General features: G+C 37.0%; 1 protein-coding gene across 1 annotated transcript in view; it reads right to left on the bottom strand.

The window, feature by feature from the left end:
- Positions 1 to 4,903: 4,903 nt before the first annotated feature.
- Positions 4,904 to 23,547, bottom strand: part of PRDM6 (PR/SET domain 6) — a 78,756-nt gene continuing 60,112 nt past the window's right edge. The window contains exons 7-8 of the mRNA XM_087741917.1: positions 16,258 to 16,434; positions 4,904 to 9,132 (exon numbers count right to left, since the gene is read on the bottom strand). Of these exons, the coding sequence (XP_087598043.1) occupies positions 9,018 to 9,132; positions 16,258 to 16,434 (292 nt within the window). The 3' untranslated portion in view covers positions 4,904 to 9,017. The remainder of the gene's footprint in view (positions 9,133 to 16,257; positions 16,435 to 23,547) is intronic.

The raw sequence follows: 23,547 nt of genomic DNA, 5'->3' as shown, positions 1-23,547 counted from the left end.
CTTCACCTCTTTGCTGAGCCTCTTAATCAAAAGTGTAAAGCCAGAAAGAACATCAAACAATCAAGAGCTGGATGATTGGATTGGTTATTCTAAATGACTACAGCTATGGTTGTGACAGATTTGGGGATAGATTGCATTGTCTCGGCCTCACTAAATAGGTTGCATAGGCTGATAATTTTGTGAAAAACAGCCCCCCCCTCTCCCCAAAAAAATATTTAAATAAAGCCATCACTCCAAGGTACTTTGACAGACAATTAGTTTACTACATATGTAAAAGCTGCAGGGATTAAAAAAAAATTCCAGTACAGTGACACCTCTGCTTTGCCATAACATAAATGAATGATAATTTTTAATGGCTTTACTATATTAATATATATTTGCTGTGCTATTTTATTAAGGCTTTTATCCTAATTCAGCCTGGTAATTTGTATTGGTTCTTGTGATTTTACCTGTGCTGTTAATGACACATTCAAAAGTGAGAGGGATACAAACCAAATTATGGCACAAAGAAGTGAAGATTAACCATATGTAAACAGTGATGCAGATTTCCTTTCTCGTTTGTAATTTCTGAAATGTGTAGTTTCAATGATGGTAAACATCACAACAGAAAGCAAGAATTAGGCAGATAAAACCAAAACCAACATCTGGGTCATTACCATGGGGTTGCTTAACTTGTTTTCAGCTAATGAGCTAATAATAGAAAGAAGGCTATGCTGTCTTTTACTGGGATGGAAGCCGATCTGAGAAGTTTTGTCTGAAGGCAATCTAGAAGCATATTGAAGTGGCCATGAGTCTGCCATGGGATTTAGTGGGCAAAGACCCCTTGTTCTAAGGCTGCTGGCAGAAAGGCAGCTAGCTAGCAACCTTATTCAACATAGGAAAACCCTAAGCCAGAAAGGTACTGGCACACCGAAGACAGGGAAGACAAAAGCTACACATGGCTTAAAATTCTTCCACAATCTACAGTATTTCTTTGTAATACATATGATAAACTGCATAATGCAATACCTTCATTAGGGTTTGACTTGGGGTGAATTAAGACCATATGACCAGGCAAGACTGAAAGAGATAGATGATCTTTGCAGCCACAGTAAAAAGTAAAACAATAATTTAAAAATTAACAATGTTACCAAGAAGATTACGCAGAAGAACCAACCGTTAGACACTATGGAGAGCCATGATTTGCAGTATACAAAAGGTCGTAATTTTTTGCTGTAGTGATTAGACCTAGACAGGAAGCATCTCTCAAAATACTTTTTGGATGAAAAGGATCTCTTGAAGAGGAGGAATCATGCACAAGGCAGTCCATTTTATGGAAAAATTTAAAAATTTTTTTCCCCCTAAAATTTATGGAAGAAAAATATCTCCTTTTTGTTTGTTTTTTGTTTTTTGGGTTTTTTTTTTTCCATTTCAAGCAAGCCCTCTACTTTTCTAGACAGTAAATTCCAGGAGGGAAAAATGAAAGACAATCATCTGAATCATCTTTATTGAAAATGTGCACTTGGAAGAAGATGTTTCTCTAGGAGCTCTGCTATTAGCACAAAGCAAAGAAAAACTAGTAAGATGGAAGGCAGATACAATATGCTTCTAAATTTCCTTCAGAGCTTAAACTTCCTAGATGTGCTTACCTCTCATTAAAGAACAGTGCAGCCTCCTTTCTATCATTAGCTTATTAAATAAAACAAAGTTCAACAACCCGATGGTAATTAATCAGATACTCTTTTCAGTTGTATCTGTCTCCCTATTCATGGAACATATATCTTCATCACATAAGCAATTTCAAAAACTGAGATGGGAGTTACATGTTATTCTTATCACTGACTGATCAGACACTACTGCAGCATTTCATTGTGCAGAACTATTGTGCAGTGTTACAGCAATATATTATCCCCTTCTTGAAGATCATATGTGTAAGCAGAAGAAACTGGCTTTTTACATTTTAAAGAAGAAAACCAGAAAGTGAAGAAAGACTCAGACAAACATACAGACATTACAAGTATGGCTCAGTGCACACATTTAATTGTGCCCTTTTTTTACTCCATAGAAAGTATTTTCTATATGAAAATTTTCATTTACTAGCTATCTAATTACCTTTTATGCCATGGGAAAAAACAGAAAACAATTGCCCTGATAAAAGGCTAATGAAAAAAAAATTGCTAAATAGCTTCCAGAAGAATATTTGATCACTCATAGTGTATGTGCTGTAGGCCAAAATGTTCTTGGCTCCCTAAAAAAAAAATTCCAGGTTGAAGGCTCTGCATGACTATTATAGTTTGAGTCATTCTATTGAGGCTGAAATTATAGAAAAAAAAAAAATTATTTCTGTGACTTGTTGTGCCAATATAAACAAATACAAGTTATTTCCTTAGTCATTTGCAAGCTTATTTGGAGAAACTCTAGAGATGAGGACAATGATTGAATGCAGTAATGTCAGAGGGGAAGAGAAAAATAAAAATATAATAGATGGAAATGATGAAAGCCAAGATGGGAGGGGGAGAAGACTAAAGATTGAAAAAAGTTTAAGTCCACTGGGAAGTACTGGTAAGACTCATCTGCTGTGGTTGGTGCAGAAGACGACATTTGGGAGAAAGCTAGAGTGATCCAGCTATTGCTACAAAAGATGGCCTAGGGCTTACTAATATGGCTTTCCAAGACTGTGAGTGTCTCTCAAGTTATGTTATCTGTAATAAAAATAAATAATAAAAATAAAAATTGAAAAAAAATTAAAGTTTGTCAATGCAGCTTCAAAGGTGAGATCTACTGAGTTGAGTGCAAAGATTTCGATCCCTTTTATGACGGACTATATGTTCCTCTTCCCTCCCCATGTCCTTGGACTAATTCCAGTCATGTTTGAAGATCTAGGTGTTCTACAGCATTAGTTTATTGACTGCCAGCCTTATGTGGATGGGAAACCTCCTGTGGCTATGTCCAGCTCTCTGTGGTCTTCTTAGTTGGTTTTATGCCTGTGTAAATGATTCAGATTTAGAGCAAAGAAGCTATCTATGGCTATCTCTTGACCAGCTGGTCAGGGATCTACCTTGGGATAGCTACCAAGAAGTACTGAGAAGAAAGACAAAAGCCCCATCCAGTGCACTGGCTTGTACAGATCTTATTCTTAGGCACCTAATTATTGTTGTACATTGGTTGGTGTATATTTCTGTTTCACCGGACAACTGGGTATGTTAAGCACCCTGCATTATCAGTCTAGTCCAAAAGGATATCACATCCCCTGCAACCATGGAAGATGGGATTGACCAAGTTTGCTGCCAAAATGTTTTGCTGACTACCCTTTAGCAAGTAGAAAAAGAAATGAGTCTGAGGCTGGGAGAATGGACATTCAATACATGGAGGTCAGAGTGCAGCTCCAACATCTGTGTGTCATCAGTTCAAGTGTAGCTTGGGTTTGTGGTGTTAAGAAGTCACCAGACTTGTTTTAACTGGCAGATGCTCAGTGGTGCCAAGGAAACTACCTAGGTAGGGTGTGCATTGACTTGGAAGCTGCGGATCTCTATATATTTGTTTGGGAGCAAGTGCCCACTTGGTTTGGATAAAAATACCCCAACAACAAAATTGATGCTGTGTTGCTCTGCTGGTCTCTTGTACTTTAATACTGGATTGATTCTTCCCCAGATCTCAGTGAACACATACAGGGACAGAAGTAAGAAGGCAGCAAACTCCTAGCCCTCAGCCCAGCTAAAAAAGTTCAGTAAATGAATTAAAAGAAAAATATTAGCAGACCTGAACCTCACCCCTTCTAAATCATGCACCCAAAGAGTTGCAAGAAGGTGGACCCCAGGACACTTTTATATCGTAGATTGGGACATCAGCCAAAGGACTTCTCCACCCACCACCCCCTTTAGACATTTGTGTCTCATTAGCTCATGACAGATTACGCGGGTTTAGCAATATAATCTCATACAGCGTGACTCAATACAATTTCTTGTTATAAAGAATTTTCCTTGGATGTATAGAAGCTTGCCTTGAATGATTGACTATCCCTGCTACTTGCAAGCCAGCAGGCAGTCTGCTGGCCAATTTACCCGAGTATTTTCTCAAGTACAGTAGTTTTGCACAATTATTCTACCGTGGTGGTTCTGGTGCTTATGTAAAAGGTCATATAACATGAAAAATGACAGAAATGACATATTTTTCTCATACTCAAGTGATATTTTTTCAAGTGGAACAAGGGGTGACTTAGTGAACTAATCGTTGCTCTTTGACATACACAATGGCAGTGAAATAACGTGAAAAAAGGCACTGAAGGTCCCTTCCAGTGGAGCATGGCTAGTGCTTTTGGCTTTGGTTTTAGAATGATTTTTAAAAAATGAGCTCAGACATCCCATCAACCAGAGTTTTGAAATTCTCTCTTAGTCCACTAGATGGTGATCCTTGTAAATAAGGATTCAGGTAACTAAACAAGACTCAGGCCATTAACCATAAAAAAACCACAGTCTAGTATGCATAACAGAAAAACTTGGTTACAATATGACACAATTTGCATTATAAACCTATACAAACAAATCCCAAAACATGGCTGAGAAATTGCTTGAGCATATGACTGCACTGTGCCCTCAGCATTACATCAATAGGAGTATTGGGACCCAGTCACCAAGAAAACTGAACTTGATCTCACTCTCTTCTTACTGCAAATCAATTTGCAACATCCAAGCTGCAAACCCCTTTTGGAAGCTCATAAAGAAAACTACAGCAAGGCACTGTATTTATTTGAGGCTGCCTTTGATGCACATGCATTTAAGCACATTTGGTTTTCTGCATAGCATGCAGAAAATTCCGTATGTAATCTTAACATAAAACAAAATCTTAGGATATGGTAATAGAAATGTTTTATTAATCAAATATATTTACATTTCTTCATCTTCTTTTTAAATGTGTGCCTGTTATCTTCATTTGAACACAATGTCATCTTTACAGTTGATGTCACAAGAATACAGCTACATGCATGACTTAATTGGTCCTTTGCAGTAAAAAAGATGCAATTTTATGAAGTTTAAAAAAAGCAAGCAAGCTCTTTACCTTTCTAATTACAGTATCATTATTATTTTTATTACAACAGAGGATCCCTTCAGCATACTCTACAACTATTGGGCGGATTTATGCACTTTTTCAGATTGGCTTGATGATGTCAAAACTTCCAAAATCTAGACAAAATATTAAAAAAAAAGACTTCATGCAGTCCCAGAATATTTTATTTTCTGGATTTATTATTATCCACAGAAAGGAAATGGATGGAACAGAAGAGCGCTCTAATTATAATTTAAAAAAAAAAAAATCATAGCAATTGATGACTCTCAAAAGCAATGACGACTTACTTTTGGACTTTCACCTATGTATTCATCTGAAATCACATCATCTATAAGACAGCATCACATAACATAATGGCACCATACAAATAATAAATAGTAATTAAAAGGAGAGATGATGTTACCAAAAGAAAAGATATACACATCATTGCTTATAAGTTTCTGGTCTGTAATGTGCTGTAATTATTACATTATTCTCAACTCAGCTTTCTTTCATGGGAAGACAATCAAATTGCGCTAAAAAAGATCGTATTTGGGGTCTATAACTGCAGGTTCAAAAAGGACCTAACATCTTTCTGAAAGGAATAGCTCTATGAATGTATAAATTTTAATTCCACACTGAAAAAAAATCAGAACTAGGCACAATTTTTAAATATGACTTCCAACATGTTCATGGTTGGACAAAAAATTTAAAAAAAACAAGCTTGTATTTATTTACCAGACTACAAAACAGAGATGCCAAGTGCTTCAGAAATTCTGAAATGGCAGGCACATAATCACTACATTTAAAGATAATTGTACTACACTTACTGCTTCAGTTTACTGTGTGCAAACACATACTGTATTCATAATAGACCTAAATGTATGGTTGTTCTGTCGATACATGAACAGGAACTCACGCAACATTCGGGAAGTGCAGACAGGAACTAGATTCTGTTTAGTCCAAACCTAGGATGTATTTTAGCTTGTCCATGTTAGTTTTACATTTGCTATGTTGTAACAGAATGCCAAATGTTGTACTTGAGAAAAACCCACTATGAAATCATGGGTTTTCACTGAATTGCTTTTGTATGCTGCCAAATCTGTTGTGAAAGTGCCATGTATAAAATAATACAATAACCAAAATTGTGCTTGGGCATCTGGCACAACACAGCAATTTACACAAGAAAGAATTATTTGGAAGAAAAAAAGTAAGTTCTGCAGAAATCCTACTGTGGTGCATTCTTTAAAAAATCCAGTAAAGTCTTGATATAATTGATCTTCATGCCCATTCAGGAGAATATTTAGACACATGTTTAATTAAAAACATATAAATAAGCCTATCAATACTCATCAGGGAACTTGCAATATCTGTAAGCACATACTTATATCCTATTTGCATTATAGGATTCAAATATAAATCCCTTTCTGCAAGAGGCTGAGTGCTCTGCACTACCACTAACCACATCCCTGAACAGAAGAGCACGGTTAGATAATGCAACAGCACAAGTCAGTGATCTAACAGATAGCTCACATTTGCTTTTCAGAGCATGACATATCTCTTTTCCCACTTACTTTATAAATTTCTGCTTTTTTTTTTTTTTTTTTTTTTTTTTTTTGTGAGATCTGTTTGCTTGCAGAAGAGGTCTACAGCTGCTGTTCAAATGTTAACTAAAAGCTGGTGTCCCACCAAGATGTTATTTCACATTAAGTCTCTTAAATAAGGGAAGGTGTGAACTACCAGGTGTGAGGATCTGAAAGGTTTAGGATCAGATTTTTTTTTTCTGTTTGATCAGCCTTGCTAGGAACAAAACAATGTTCAAATAGTCACCTTTAAGTTATAATTCTTCCTACCCAGCTTCCCATGCTTCTTTGAACCTAAAACAAACAAACAAACAAACAAACAAACAAACAAACAAACAAACAAACACATTTATATAGTAGCTAAGAATCTGTCATAGTTTGGAGGATAAAATCAGGCAAGTGATGACAGAACTGTTCACTCCCCATATCGCTGCACTGAGAAACTGAGCTGAAAAACTCACAGGGCCAAAGCCTCTTTATGACATAATCTGGTACTTGCTAGAATGATGGTAAAAAAATGGTTTTTTTCCACAACGTTTTACATTTGTAATGGCCAAACACAAATACAGTAACTCCTGAAGTAATTCCCTGCAAAGCTTTGGAAACTCCAGATTCTGCAGTGTAGTTTCTGCAATACAATAAACAAACATCCTGAAGTAAGAATGTCTTAGCTTTTAAATTATTTTTAAATGTATTTGAATTTTACTGTATGGTCTTTTTCTGCTTGAGCTCTTTGCAGAATTCATAAATGGTCTGAACCTGTTATTAAATTTGTAGCTGATTCTGTCTAGCCCTTTACAGAATTGGATACTTAATTCTCTACATAGTTAAAATCATCCCCATAAATGTTTTTAAAATATTTAATATAATCAACTGAGCCCTTATGAGCCACCCAGCACTTCAGTTTTGGTGCAAAACTGAATGAATCTGTTTTAATCCCCATAAACTCCACAAATTTATTTTGCAGTTTTACCTTATGATACAGCATGACCTCAGAACTGTTCAGGTTTTGCTTCTTGTTATTGTTTTTTTTTGTTTGTTTTTGCTTTTTTTTTTGTTTTTGTTTTTTTACATTTTTATCAAACTACAGCTCTAGCATTAAGACAATCAATATATAAAGAAACACAGCTGGTCTCTAAAAGTGAAAACCATTCTTTGATTAGACAAAATCATGAAATCTGAAATACATCAAGGATAAAAGCTTGAAAAAAGCCAATATGGAAACTGTTAAATTGAACCAATGTAATGACATCTGAGCTTTTTACATTGATGTTGGGAATATTTTGGCTTCCTTTCATTCACGACTGTACCAGGCAAATTTCCATGAAGTGAATACTATGAAGCCTCCAAGTCATTTCCAAAGTATCTGAGTTCAGATTTAGCTTTTGTTTTGAAGCTCAGCCCAAGCATGTTGAAAGTTTCATCTAATACAGGAGCATTTTCAATTTGATCCAAACCAAGAAAGCAAAAATATCAATGGAATACAGCTTGGATTTCTGAACAGTTTTCCTAGAAATCAGCAAGCCATTAAATCAATCACCCAAACAAAAAACATAATCCTGGTTTTTGCTCCTCATAATACGATTTACATGGAGACTGGAATCTTAAACGTTTGAAATATTTTCTACCATCTCTGTCTTTCGTAGCTATTAGACTGAATTTGAGAGCTCTATTAGTTTAACATAGTTTTCCTACTGGCTCCTTTATTCAATGTATATTTGCAGATATACAACATTCCTTTTTTTTTTCCTTTTCCTTTTTTTCCTTTTTTTTTCCAGAATATCTATGCCAACGCAATGCTGTTGAATGAAACTACTTGCATGAAAAAGTGCACACAGTGTGAGGCATGAGACTATGGAAATGAAATGCCCTTTGGTCTGAGGAGGCTGACACTGACCCAGATATAGCTCTTGATCACTTCCCATCCCACACAGCAATTTCTATTATAGCCGGGTCAAGATCAACTTAGCCCAACCCAGCCAAATGCACGGATTACATCTGGGTCCTTTGAGTCATGCTACAAAAAAAGGTGCAACAATAAACAAGTCCATGTGCATTTTCAGTCATAACTATGAGCAGAAGAACCCTTGAGATTCCTCACTTTGGCATTAAATAACAATTATAAAGGCTTTTAGGATTAAAGCAATACATGGCAGGACTTGAAATGTTAACAGTCCCAAGTAACTTGTCAATTGAAATAAGACTCATCCCTAGTCATAAATAAATAATCTCTTTCCTGGTCTCACTTCCACGCCAGGATCAATATCTCTTAACATCTTACTTATTTTATTACTGCTTTTGGTTTTCTGGGACTGATTGAAAGTTGCTCAGAGGAAATCTTTGGTTTTGCTTAAGTGTCCGTGACATTTAATCATGACTTTCCTTGCAGTTTAATTCCAACCAGTCAATCAGTTAATCCACTTCAATTGATTCTGTGCTCTCTGTTATTGGCTTGCACTCATTGGGCATCCTCTGGTGTCGACTCAGCTGGGTGGCTTGTGTGAAGCTCCTCTCACACCTCTCGCACCTGGTGAAGGCAAGAGAGAAAATTGAGACCAGGGAGCTGCTCTGGGGGGGTGATGGGCTTTGTCTCATCCTGCCTAATCAGAACAGACATTCAAAAGTGGCTTCAGATTTTACTGGCTCAAGAGGTTTAATTGGTGGCTACTTCCAAGGCCTTGATGCCTATGATGGGACAAGGCCTGTCTGATTCAGAACAGAGGAATCTGTCAATAGACAGGGGGAAGGTGATTTCTCCAGAGAGGCCTGTCCTGCTGTAGCTCTGATCACTGTCAGTTCAAATAGATAAAGAACAAAAAGAGATTTTTAGGAGTGAGCCATCAAAGAAGCAGCTTGTCTGCAGTTTTCTGCTCTGTAACCCCTAGGAGAAATTGATGACAAATAGAATTTCACCTTCTGCTAATTTAAAATCCACAATTGCTTATTGGAGGAAGAGAAATCACAAAGCAATAATCGTTCAGTGCTAGAACAAGAGAAAACTCTTTGTTTGTCTGATCTGACTATGCAGTGTGGTTCATTTTAAATAGGCACATGGAGTTAGTGCTTACTTAATTATCTGAAAACATCTACACTGTTTGAGAAATCTGTGGGTTGAGCAAGAACTCATAACAGTCACCAGTGTTTGCTTCACTGTCTTTTATGTCGTCTCTCTTTCTACCCTGTCCTCTCTTTAGAGAACCATAATCTGCAACAAAAATAACGTGTGAATAAATGAACAAAGCCATTGAATTTTGGAGGGGATAGGATGGGGGTTATTGCCAGCTTGGAATGAATCCCCTATCCCTGCTCTGAAAGAGAATCTGTTGTATTTAATCTCCCAAATACTGCCCTCTTAATTTGCATTCTGAACACCACATAGGAGTGTTTGATGAGTTGCAAATACAGATGCAGCGGATTCTTCTTGTATAGAGCTTGCTCCAAAAGCCACCTTTGATTTAATGGTGCTGTGTGATGTTATATCTTCAAAGCAGATTATCATAAAAGCATCGCTATGATGAATTCTTCACCTTCAAAGGAGAACTAAGGAAAACAAAGGGCTCAGCTAATTCATATTCATCTTTCTCTCTTCACTGATGTGAATGATAGAAAGTGAACTGTCACTGATCTAGCTGCTTACAAAAAAAAAAAGAGAAAGATATTTACACATATGCATAATTGTGGAATGTTCTTCACATTAGTAATTTTTAGTAAGAAAGTTCTACTTTGGGAACATTTAGCACAGACATTACAGAGTCATTCATCCAAGCTACTGTACCAATCTAAAATGTCAACACTTTTAAGTTGTGTTTCTTTGATTGTCTTTCATGGAATATTTTTAGCAGCCTGTTCCACTGTTAAAAACTGCACTGTGATCTTGACAAATGTAAAATGTCAGCTTTAATGTATCAGACCTATCAGCTCAATGAAAATAACTCAGAAGTATTGATTACTTAATGATTTTTGGGGTATTCATTAACGTCTATGTGCAGATCATCCACTCTCCAGAGCTCCTGAAGTGCTGATGACACATTAGTGTACTGCTGATTGTTTATTAGAAAACTGATTAGTTACTGGATTAGTGTGTCAAAATATACTACCTTTCATTGCCTGACAAACTTGCAAATTATTGTATTATTTTTATATACATATATATATCTATCACAGAGGCATTAGAATCAATTTTGAGGCTGGGGGTTAACTTAGTCTGTATGAGATATTGCCATCTACTTGAACTTGATAGTTTTGTTATTTTGATGTCTACAAAGACAAGTGCTTTGCTTGCTGAGTAATAGGAGGTTTGGATCCTTGCCTAACCAAGCTGTAAGTGGTACAGTTGCAAAATAACCTACAAAATCAGGTGTGGCAACACCTGACTTCTAAGGGCCTGGGTAAATAAATATATACTATATACTATATATATACCATATTATACTATATTATACTATATTGTATACTATATACTATATATAGTATACTATACTATTATAATATATTATATAGTATACTATATACTAATATACTATATTAGGATGCCTAGGGGCCATATGTGAATCAGAGAAAGAATATAAGGTGATCAAAAGACAGGGTTACTCATTAAAACCACTGGCCATGAAGCTGTAGCAGGCCTCCTTACCCTTTCTGGAGCTTGCCTGGGAGGCTAGAGCTGGGCGCTGCATTCAGTCAGCACCTTGCATTGCTCTGAAAGCATAGAACAAGGCTCACTGTATTCCTTTAAAATGCAGGTTCCTGTCCTTTATTCACAAGCTGCTTCTACCATGAGAGTGCTCTAACTTCCTAGCTACAGGCTGTTTTGGGACACTTTCATACAGACACAGGAAAGAAGGATGCTAAAGAGAGACCAGAAAAGAATACATCTCTTGCTACAAGCATGTGTCCTTTGGACAGGAAGGATGTAGGTGCCAACTGGTTCCGCTGGTCGGGCTGTGGTGTTTGCACTATACAGTCCTTGGGCAAAAGTCAGAATAAAGCCTTTGGCAAAGCTCCTAATTCCCCTGGCTTTCTCATGTACCCGGGTAACCTTCAGATAGTACCCAAGGTGCCTAGTATTTTCTAGGCACTTGCAAAGGGTGTGGATGGTGTTTTCAGGACTATAGTTTTGGATATATAAGTACCTGGCTTACAGGCAGGGACCTATATTAGGTCCCTGACTCCTCTTTTCAATGTGGTCCACAGAAGTTGTTGCTGGATACAAACTGATAGGAAAGGTGAATATAATAGTGTCACATCAGTCAGCACAACTCTCTCACGGTAGGTAGGAATGGGAGGAAAAGCAGGAATATTTTTTCTTTTGAATTACGATGTATTCTTTCCCTCTATCAGCCATCCTTTTCTAGCCTGTCATAGCAGAATAACCACTGCAATGACCTGTGTCTATGAGACTGGTGTGCATGTTTTTGTGTGTGTGTTTCCATACTACAAGCCACACATGTTTAATGTTGTGTTGGAAGGGTGAATAGTGGCCAAAACAGTCAGAAAGGAAAAAGAGTCCACCTCTCCTGCAACCACTCACAAAGTAACCATGGGGCTGAGCCCACGCCTGGCTATTAGACGTACACTAAAATTTTGGTTAAGCCTCAAGTGTAGATACAAGTGTTGGCAATAATGACACCTATTAAATGAGAGACCACGTAATTTCCACTTGAGCCATCTGATGGCATTTGAGAGTAACTTAGACAGCCCCTGACATGCTGTAGATCCAAAAAAGCAGTTTAAAAGTCCTCACACAATTAGATGTCATCAGTGAACACTAGATCCATGTTATCTTTTTTTGCAATGTGTGTGTGCCTTCATTTTAATTGTAAGGAGTAATGTTGCATTACAACATTCAACCTTGTCAAACACAAGACTTCATTCTACCACAAGGTTTCCCTGTGTGATTTGCATGGGTGGGGATGGTAATCAAAATGGTTCTTAAATTCACAAACAATGTGAAGATCAATGGGGTTTGGATATTTCTAAGGTACTGGGTTTTATGAGTTTGGTTAAATAGCCCTTATTGTCACTGGTCTGCTTCACAGTGCTTTCAAAACATTGACATTGAGGATTACAGACAGGATTAGTTTAATGCCCAAGTTTATGTCAACCTCTGTGAAAGGCTTTGGGTGAAGAAGATGCTGAACGTCTATTTTAGGAAAAAATATCTTCATTTGATATTTTCAAAATACACATTTTAAGATTTCGTTCAAGAACAGCATTTAAGACTAAATTTTAAAACAATTTTTAAAACCCCAAAAAACAACACAAAGCTGAGGTGTCACTGCAGGTACAACATCTATATTTAACCTGAAATTAATGTTCCCCAGTTTTGCATTTCAGTAAGAAACAATGAAAAACACCTGGGTTATCGCAATCTGAAAAAATCTTTCCTCTAATTCTTTTTGGTTGTCTCCTGAATATTAGATGTTTGCATAACCCTGATTCTGCAGGCAAGTCCCTTAACTAATCTTTAATTTTGATGAAATGGAAGAGACTGGGGAAGAAGAATTTAAGAAACTAGGATAATTTTCCTTTTTCTCCTACCTTTTAATTTGCTTAAGAGCTTTGTTCCCAGACTAGCAGCCATAGTGGAGACTTCAGTAAGATAAGAATACACAAAAACTTTACAGTGGTGAGGCTGACTTGATAGCTTGTGATGACATGAAAAGAAATCCCTTCTAACTGGACCTGCAGTCCAGGCAATGCAGCTAAAGCTTTGACTACAGATAACCTCACTTAGCATTGTTATCTGTAACGAAAAGCAAATAGAAAAGTCTTCCACCATACATCCAAAGTTACCTAGGACCTACAAAGAAAGCGCCTTCTCACAGAAAAAACTTTTTAACCAATCACAGACTTCCTTGTAAATAACAATTAATTTGACTTTTTAAAAATACTGTCACTCTATGTTCACTGTTTTTAAAATGACCTTCTGAAAGTAATATGCATACTTAGTGTTTGACATTGCCTGCTTAATCCATGCATACTGTAATTTGTCCAGATACCACTTACAAACATAACTGCCTTACTGCATTAGAAATAGTGAGATTGCATTCACAGTAGATGCAAATGAACTGTCCAGCTGACTGCCTATTTTGAGCTATGAAATTTAACTTAGTAATACCTTTGAAATTATGCCTGTTATTTTTAAAATAACTTAGCTAGAATTTAAGTAATTTGGCACTATACATGTATGGTTGTTCTTGCTAATAGTAAAAATATTATTCAACAGAAGTATGTACATTACCACTAATGTAGACTTTTTTGAGGTACAGAAACCCTATCTCAATGGACTTTTCCATTTTGCACTTTTTTTGGTAAGAGTACACTCAAAACCACTTTGTAAACAAACATTTAAAACCTAAATTGCACGATCAAGAGACAGAAATCTTGTTTGTCCCTTTTACGGTTCTTGCTTACAAGAATTTGTTGAGGTTTTTTCCTAAGCTTACTTAATACCAGGTCTTGGATCCCTCCTTTTCAAAGGAGGATCTAAATGGTGATGAAACATCAAGATGAGCTGCAGCTATCTCTTTTTCCTCCAGCAGAGAGGGTGGATCAATTTCTGGATAAGTTTTCTGCCCCTCCTCTCTCAAATGCAAGCAGTCCTGCATGGGAGGCAAATCTGCCCTTTTGAACAGCTTGCAGGATCAGGGCATATGTGTCCCCTTATCTGACCAGCAGGGATGGGAAGATCTGCAGCTCCAGTTTTAGCTTCATCTGAAATTACTAGTCAGCTTACTGCAAATACTTCAACAAGTCTTCCAGAGAGAAATTGGTACTACTTTTTTCTGAGTTTAAGGAAGAAACTAAATAAAAATCTTACAAGAATGAAATTATGCCATTCATCATAAAGAAGCAGTACAAAGCATCCACATTTTTTATTGCTCTGCACTGCACCTTTAAGAATGGGCAGATACATCCCAGAATACTTAAATACTTCAGCATAAGCAGGGCAAAACAAACAAACAAATACCAGACCACTGGTTAATTGTAGTACATACATTAAGCCCTTTCACAAATGAATTTGTGCTGTAGTCAAGATCATTTTGGAAAAGGGGAAAAAAATTACTAAACCAAAGGGGAAAAATAATGACTCTAAATGGAGCAAAATAGCAGATCTATTGGAAACATGACAAAAACAGGATGTTAAGGAAAAAAATTAAGTGGAGTCAACAAGGTTACACATAAGTAACACCTTAACATTAAAAGAAATCTATTTTCCATTTTGACCTGGAAACCTCTTCCATTAATTACTAAAATCTATTTACACAGCAACTAGATAAGATCAATCTGATTGCTCACACTATTTTTGGCTCACTTTCTATGGGCTTTGAGCATTCAACAGACTGCCTGTAGAGGAGTTGATGTTTAGATGCTCTGAGTTTCCGTGTTTTGCAACCTACAACACTCTCCTAGCCTTGATTTCTGGTATGCAAGTTCTTCTCTACTGGATATGCAGTATTTGCCTCCTGGCACTGTCCCCTTGCCCCCAGCAGAGACATGTATGGAGGCCATGCTTCCTTTCAACCATATATGGAGGCAAAGCATCTCTACTGATATCTCTACTGAGCTTGTTATGAGGGGTTCTGACAGGCCCCATGGCTGAGCTCTCTTACATTAACCAGACCAAGAGCACAGTGCGGGGAAAGTAGAAAAGAAAGACAAATTGAAAAAAGTAGACAGAGGACAGACAGTCCTTGGAGAACTGGAAGAGATACAAACCTTCTACACTTATTCCCATTCCTCCTAGGAACATCACATATCTTCCAAAAGAAGTGATATCAATACATTACACATTGATATCAATACACTCTTTTTCTTCCAAAGTGGGATTGCTCCAGGTAAATTATCCATAAAATTTGTGCCTGTCAGTTCAGCAAAGACGCAAACACAGATATAGAAAATTTGTATTCTGCCTTGGAAAACACCTCCTGTTAGGTAGGCAGAGTCTTGCACAACAGAAAGTAAAATCCATCTGGATCAGCTGTGCTATGGCTAGAGGTGAGCACAGAGGGAAAATTTCTGAGAGTCAGGTGTGTGCTTGACTTTAATTTCAGTAAACAGAAACTACAGAAATAAGCAGAGTCTGTTTAATTAAAAACCATCTTGACCAGGTGACTTCTTTTTTTTCTTATCTCTTGGACAGCTGAACACTATCAATTTATTACTATGATCTTACCAAACTTATGCCACAGGCCAGAGTTGCATCTTCTATGCAGTGATTTGAGACTAAAATAAGATGCATACTTCTTCCCCATATTTAACCAGATCCAAATTAGCTTTTATGTGAAGCTCCATCTACCTCAGCATATAGACATCAAAGAATCATATTAATGTTCTTACAGCATAGCCTGTCCAGTCTTGAGTGTATTTTCAGCTATGGTTCCCTGGCAGCAGCTTGTCATTTAATTAAAACAATCAAGATCTCATCAGAGGGCAGAAAATTGCTCAGGGCTTGCAAGGCACCCAAAACCAAGTCTGGTTTAATCCTGATTTTAGCCACACCACTAACGGATTTATCCGGAGGTCTGACCTTGGCTTTCAAGGGAACCTCTGCTGTGTGCTGGTACAGATCAGTGATGCTAGCAAATAGCAGCGATGCATGTCCCTCTCTAATCTCAGCGGGCAAAGGCTGCTGGCTTCAAGTACTTACTTGAAGGGCTTTTCCCCAGTGTGTGTCCGGATGTGGTTGTTGAGTGTTGTGGCACCAGCAAAGGCACGACCGCAGTAGCCACACTTGAAAGGCCTGTCGCTGGAGTGCGTAACTACATGGTTCCTCAGCTCTGAAGGTTGGGAGAAAGACTGGGAGCAGTGACCACACTGGTAGGGCCTGCAATGGGAAAGAGAAGCACCATGCCATCAGTGCATTCAATAGCCGTGAACAGGAAACCATATGGACGGGAACATCTGGTCTTCCCAGTAACTTCCAAAGAGAACTGCGGGTGCACTTCTCTGGGGCTTTCGTGGGAGGCACATACATACCCAATATTTCAAGACTGCTTTAACAAATGTGAAATGATTATTCAGGAATTGACTGAAAGTCTATGGTCATCATGCCACACAAAACATAATTCAGCAAGCTAGTGAGGCTGCACTACACATCATATGCCTGCCTTATTTCTCCCAAACTCAACGTCATACTCCTTAGTCACAAAAATCTCCTCACGTATTGGAGGTAAGAGACTGACGAAATCCTCTGTCTGTTGGTGCCAGCTACAGTCTTACCTACAAATGCATGTCTGATTGTTATACCTATATCCTAAATGGATTCTGTGACTGCAATTAAATTCTTCATATTGCTTTGGAGGAACCTAGGGTTTTTGAGGTCACCTTTTTCAATGAGAGACATCGGAAAAAATAAGCACCATGTTACAATTACTTTTCTATTTTCTTACTGCTGTTGAAAATATTTGCATTTAATTAACATGTTTCTCCCACCCAGACTGCAAATGCCTTTTTTGTGATCTTGAAATGAAACACAGAACTTAGGTTTTCAACACCACAGTTTGTTAAAAACAAGCATAACAAACAAATAAAACTGACGGAGATGTTACAAATTCAGAATCATAGCAAACAGACTGCAAACACAGAAAGAAAAGGATACAAGACAGCAAGGTGAGACAGGACTGCTGAAATGCAAATACCATTGCTAACTAAAATAAAATGTGAAGAAACAATGTCTATATATTTCTGTTTGGTAAAAGTGATTTAATATCAACATTTTATAAGGTTTTTTCCTTTTCACATTTGAGTTAAGTTAGTGACAGAGTCCTACATTTTCATCAGACTTTTTGTTAAGAAAATTAAGATTTTTTCTAGAGGGATATTAATGATTTTTACCCTGCACAACATCTTAAGGCACAGCTCTTGATGTCTGCATTTCTAGAGCCAATGGCCAACACCAACTTAATTGCTCTCTCTTAAATAAATGTGTATCTTTAAATGGCTAGAAACCAAAACTAAAGGGAAGGAGACAATGGTGACCAAGCATGTACAATTCAATTAAGTGCAAAATAAAGTGAACTATCTCATTTGTCAAGTGAAGTGCTTAATTGTGGCTACTTGCATCACCGAACACAAATACTATTATTTTACAGTGCTTCAGAGCACTGAACCCTGATTGTAGAATTTTTTAGCTTGATTAATAGCTCAGTATTGGTCAATAACTCAATAGCTTACAATTTTAATTACTTACATTTGAAAATCTAACTGATCTCCAACCAGCTTGAAAGAAATATATAAAAGCTGTGGAAAGGTTACTTAACATAGATTATATGGTCCTTAAAAAATTACACGAATATATGTAAAATAATATTTTAAGAAAAAAAAAAAAAAGTACTGAATATCTGTTTCTCTTATTGGAGGACAAGTAGTAAGATGCCCAGTCTTCTCCTTTCTTGAAGCGCATAGTTAATTTGCACAGAAAATATTTGTCAAACTTGACATGAAAATTCAAGTGGTGGTAAAACAAAGATGATTTGTGAATGCAGACTTGTTTGGGTATTTTCAAATCAAACACTTTTAAGCAAAAAGAACACATTAAGATATTCTGTATCCAAGAAACATTGATTTTCTAATAATGAAAGGGACCATTAATATCTATTAGCCTCTGGTTATCTATTTTTAACAGCTACCACAACAAATGATACAACACTACATAAAACTAATTAATCTTTTATTTTTTTAACAGTCAATGTGATTAATTTCACATACGGTGAAAACTCACACCGTAACTTGTCTGTAAATAGTCAAAATTCCAAACCAGTTATAACTGAACATTGTGATGCCAAGTAAAATGTTTCTACCCCCTGCATTGGCTCAAAACAAATTTATTGTTTACAAAGGATATTAATATATGTACTCAGAATATATTTCACTGGCTGATGCTCAAGAAAAAGAGCCCCATAAAAAATCACCTATTGCTAGATCATTAGACTGTATTTTTTCCCTTCATCCTTATCTTGGGAGAACAACTATTAAAGAAGTTACCCTCCTCTTTGCAGGGGATGCATTTCTCTAGTTTATACACAGGCAATTCTGATTAATACTAAAATGGGCAGAATAAGTAATTTTTTCAAGCTAGACACATGGCACACATTAAACAAAGCTCATTTTAAAAAGAAAGCCTATAAATGCATTGAAATACTATAACAAATTTAAAACTCTGTATCTAATTTGTACAATTGCAGATTCATATATGCCACATTTTGACAACTTTTGGATACAACTATTTTTTCCAAGAGCAAAAGAAGTCATTCAATAAGTATAAAAGTTATCATTTTGTTCTCTGGTAACTATTTTACTGTGCTCAGAAATTTTTCTTGGCAGAAAATAAAATCAATATGTTGTTTTTAAAAACAATGAAAGTGGTGCAGAAGGACTGAACATGAGCAATGCTTGGTTCAGTGAGTACATTGACACAGGCAGAGCAGGGCTGTCTTTGATGTAGCAGTTATGTCTTCTGCCATTGCTTTGGTCTGCACTGGGACAATGAATTAAGATGGTGACCTCTTTATAGCAGAGGTTTGCAGACAGAAGGACCAGCAACATAGTGACAAAAACGGTGGTTTTCATAGGCTGTATTCTCAAAAATGTGCTGCTAGACTGAATGTAGTCCCAGCCTAGAAAAACTCATTTCCACTGGAATAACTGAGAACATATTGTAACTTCTTGAGCTTCAAGGTATCCAGGTGAATATAAGCCTAGCTATGCCACAGCCCAGATGTGTGTTGATGCTCCAGAAAATTAATGTTCAAACAAAATGGATGTCAGCTACTTCATATGTGAAAGCCTACATAACTAAAATATTCCTTTGCAGATGTACAGACAGATTTGCGAGCATGAAAGTTTGATGAAACAGGTGTACCAGGGCCTCAAAGTACACACTGTCTGAAGAAATATTTTTTTCTATAAAAAATTCTTCTCCAGCTATCACATACCAGAAACAACAGAGTTTTGAATGTCTTCGTCATTGCGTGTTCTACAAAGGATCTTGTAGATGTAAATCAAGCCTGATCAAAATCTTCTCATATAGTATTTTTAAGTTACATTTAGGAACAGCTAAACTGATGTATAGTAATGTGCAGATGAGAATGATGTGCCGACAGCCATCAAAAGCAGTTCTAATGCTTTTCATTAACCACCTACCTACATATTTTTCTAGTTCTCTGTCTTCCTGTCTGAGCTTAAAGGAAGGAAATCTACTTACCTAGAAGCAAATTCTTCTGTTAGAAAAATTACACTGTTGTAATTAACCCCATGCACCATCAATCAGCTGTCTAGCTTTACTATCATGTAGAGTCCAACATCTTTTTCTAGATACCCTAATCTCACAGTCTCTGTCTATATGATGGCCTACTATTGGAACACAGGCCATTTAAAGTGACATTCAGACAGGAGTAACTGTGATGTAATAATTTTCAGGTTTTGTAGTTATTCAGATTTTGAGCTTTTCCAAGTTTTTCAAGTTACCTTTTCAAAATGAAACCAGTCAAGAATACTTTTTGCTCCCTAATGTAGACAGTCTCTTGAATGATTTTGCTGTTTGGTTTATGTCTTTTCCCATCTTACAATTTTCTCACTTTTGTAGCTGATTTTTTCTGGGTGAAACCACATCATGTATAGGACTAGTAGAAAACCCATGTTCCCCTATGATGCTTATGGAACCTCACGAAAGCTTATGCTTTGTACAGGGGATGGGGATCCCTTAACGTGCACAATGCATGTTAAGGGATAACAATAGAAAAATCTGTATCTTTGCACCTGGAATAGTTGCTGACAGACAACTGTACGTTTAGATTGATTCTTTTTAAATTTTCATTTCGCAAAAATGACATAGCCTTTAATTATTTATCTTGTACTGTTTCTCTGCTGGAACAATATACTTTCCAACCCCTAACTCCTAAGTACATCCAGCCAATATAAACTTATTTTCTACATTGTAAATAATTCATGGTCTGAATTATTAGAATCCTGAAAAATCTTATAATTATTTTCCACTGAATTTTCAAATTGTTTCCTTTATGATGAACAGGTTTCCAGTGAGGCCTCTTCAGGAGTGAATTTGCCGTTTTCAAGGGGCATGTGGAATCCCAGTGCAATTCTTACAAGAGGAGTTGCTTGTAATGGTGAGCTCCTGAATACCTGTAACTCTGTCATTGAAACTGTCAGATCAGGGAGACAAAATAGCACATTACTGTCATTTTTTCTCCTTAGAAAAAGCTAGAAAAGCACCAGCTGAAAGAATAGAGACTGACATGCACTTGAAAGTGCTTTTCTCCTTGTTGAGGACTAAGAAATAAAAATCCAATATGATTCATGTCAGGGTCTCAAAGTGTGGGATGCAGGGCTCTGTTGAACCCAGGGCAGGGTTTCAGAGTGTCATAGGGGGAAGGCTGTCACACCACAGCCCCTGCAAAAATATGAAAGCAGGGCATGTTGAAATGGGGCCAGCATCAGCTTCCGGGGAGAGGCCTTCTTACAACACGCAGCATTAAGAGCACAGCTGCAGTCAGAGGAGTTAGGTCACAGTTGTCCTAATGGAAAGGTATTTTGGAGGGATGCCTTCTTCTGGCAAGTTGAACTAAGAGGCTGGAGAACAAAGTGACATCTAAGGATACTTGCACACAGAAGCATCGCTAGCTTCAGTGTGGTCATGGGTGGATTACATTCACTACCTCTGGACTCTACATCCCCTACTGCCTTGGCATTCCTCTCAGGCAGCACAGCTACTGCCCCAGGCACTTCAGGCGTCACGCAGCAATGGAGATTGCAGAGCTGGACCCACTGGGAGTTCTGGGATTGTCTTTTACAAATGTTTGTTGAGGAACTAGCAAAAGCAGAAAGTTAGTGTACTTGAAGTGTTTTCAAACTTCCAAAGCTGTCAGGGAGAGGTGCTGCTCTGTACAAGCTTTGTTGTTATTGCCGATGAGTACTGGGAGTTTCCAAACCTTTGTGAAATGATTATGCAAGGACAACCATTAAATTCAGCATGATGTTTACTTTAATTGAGCAATGTTCCATAGCTACTCCATAAACAAAAATAGACAACTCTTCCTCAGAGCATTTACTTTTCTAGGTCTGTTTGGGAGATGTTTAAATTAATTAATGGACTTGGGGAGAACATCAATGTCAAAGACACAGAACCTATAAAGAAAAATATAAACACAAAATGGGCTGAGCTATGATCTTAGAGAAAAGGATCTATTAAATTGGCAACTTCAAACTTCAAGCTTCTGTTTTTTAAAAAAAAAACTCACAATTGAATATTGAGGTGCTACAGCAAAATATGAGTACAATAATATCTTTTGAGTAAACAAGAATTGTGAGGGCCAGATAACATCCACATTCTATCAGCCATGGACACACTTATAAAGTGGGTTTTCCCTCAAATTATCAGCTTAAATACATGACAATCTATGACAATATATATCACATAGATGTACATGTTGTATATAAAAATGTTCCACAGACAGCTCTAGGGAACTGCAGCCATCTGCCTTCCCTCAACACCAATACATCCTTAATCTTGTGATCATAGTGAGAAAGAAGAAAGATGTCATTAAAAGACACTGTGTCATTATCAGAAAAGTGGTTGCTGTAAAAAAAAAAAAAAAAAAAAACTTGCTCTAAAAATGATTCACTGTGATCAAAGGCTTTTGGTTACCCCTTTCTGGAGCCCCCCCAACAGGATTGTTGGGAATTTCTGCAGCAGAGGGAGGAAAAAAAACAAACACCAAAACCAAAAAAAATCAAACCAAAACAAAACAAAAAAACAGAAGAGAAAAATAGATTTCTGGCTCCTGCTTCAAGAAATAGTTGCTCAAATTGTTTCTGTCTGGGCAAGGCTTAAAAAAAGTCCCAAAGGCTCAGAAAGTCCCAGAATTCAAATCCTGATGGATTTAAATCTTCACCTACCACACCCAGTCCAACCCCAACTACCATCAAGTTCGAAAAGAAGCCTTACAAAATATAACAAACTAAAAAAATCTCAGTGGAAAGGGAGAAGCAAAATATAAGTAAACCAGTAAATAATTTAAAGTTAATTTTAATTTAAATTAAAATCCTAATCTTAATCTAAACCAATAAACACAATAGATTATTTTAATAATTATTTTAATAATTCTCCCTAACTTGGATTCATCAGGTTTTTTAAATTATTTTTATTTATCAAATCGTCTGCCTGTTAAGTAGGACCATTTCTTTCTCACTGCCTAACAAAATTAAGCACATTTTGGCCTTTTTTATGTCTACTGTCATTCAGATGTTTTCTGAATCTAAGTGGCTTTAAAGCAATTTCTTTTTTTGAATTTCTCAAGCTTAAGTAGTGTGCTTTTCTCAAATTTCAGTCTATGAACTGGACTCCTGTATAGATTCAAAGATGTTTTCCCTGCACCTCATGCTGTAGGTAATCAGCATTGTTGAAAAACAAATACAAAGCCAGAACAGATAGTCTAAAGTCATTTCCTAGAGAAGGCAGCCCCTGCTGCTTCAGTCACATCAAAGATATAGTGGCTGGTGTGCTCACAAATTGCTGACAATAAATGGGGAGCTGTTTATCAGCCAAAGCAGTGCTGCAGATATCATTGAGAAAATATAAACCAGAGAGTTGCACCCAGTACTTCAGCCTGGCAGGCAGGTATTCTTTCACAAATCATACCTTATTTTCTTGTCTCCATGAAATTTGGAGCAACACTTTACGAATTTTTCATCTGGAGAAATGCAATATGTTTAGGAAACCAAAGACAACTCTTTTCCAGCCACTGTATTACTAAATAGCTGATCTACCGATACCTGCTAAAAGACAAAAAGCTGCCCATGATGTAAGCTCAACCTGTAATGATTTCTAACTGGGGATATGAGAACCCAGATCCTAGGGCACTTATGATCTGCAGTAACTATTATTCTGGTAATTTCAAACACTGAACAAACTTCAGTGAGCTTA

The sequence above is a fragment of the Nipponia nippon genome, unplaced genomic scaffold, assembly GCF_047370975.1.
Source record: "Nipponia nippon isolate SJK-2023a ecotype South Korea unplaced genomic scaffold, ASM4737097v1 scaffold_8, whole genome shotgun sequence".
Taxonomy (NCBI): domain Eukaryota; kingdom Metazoa; phylum Chordata; class Aves; order Pelecaniformes; family Threskiornithidae; genus Nipponia; species Nipponia nippon.
The sequence above is the reverse complement of the archived record's forward strand: the minus strand, read 5'-3'. Positions and strand labels throughout refer to the sequence as shown.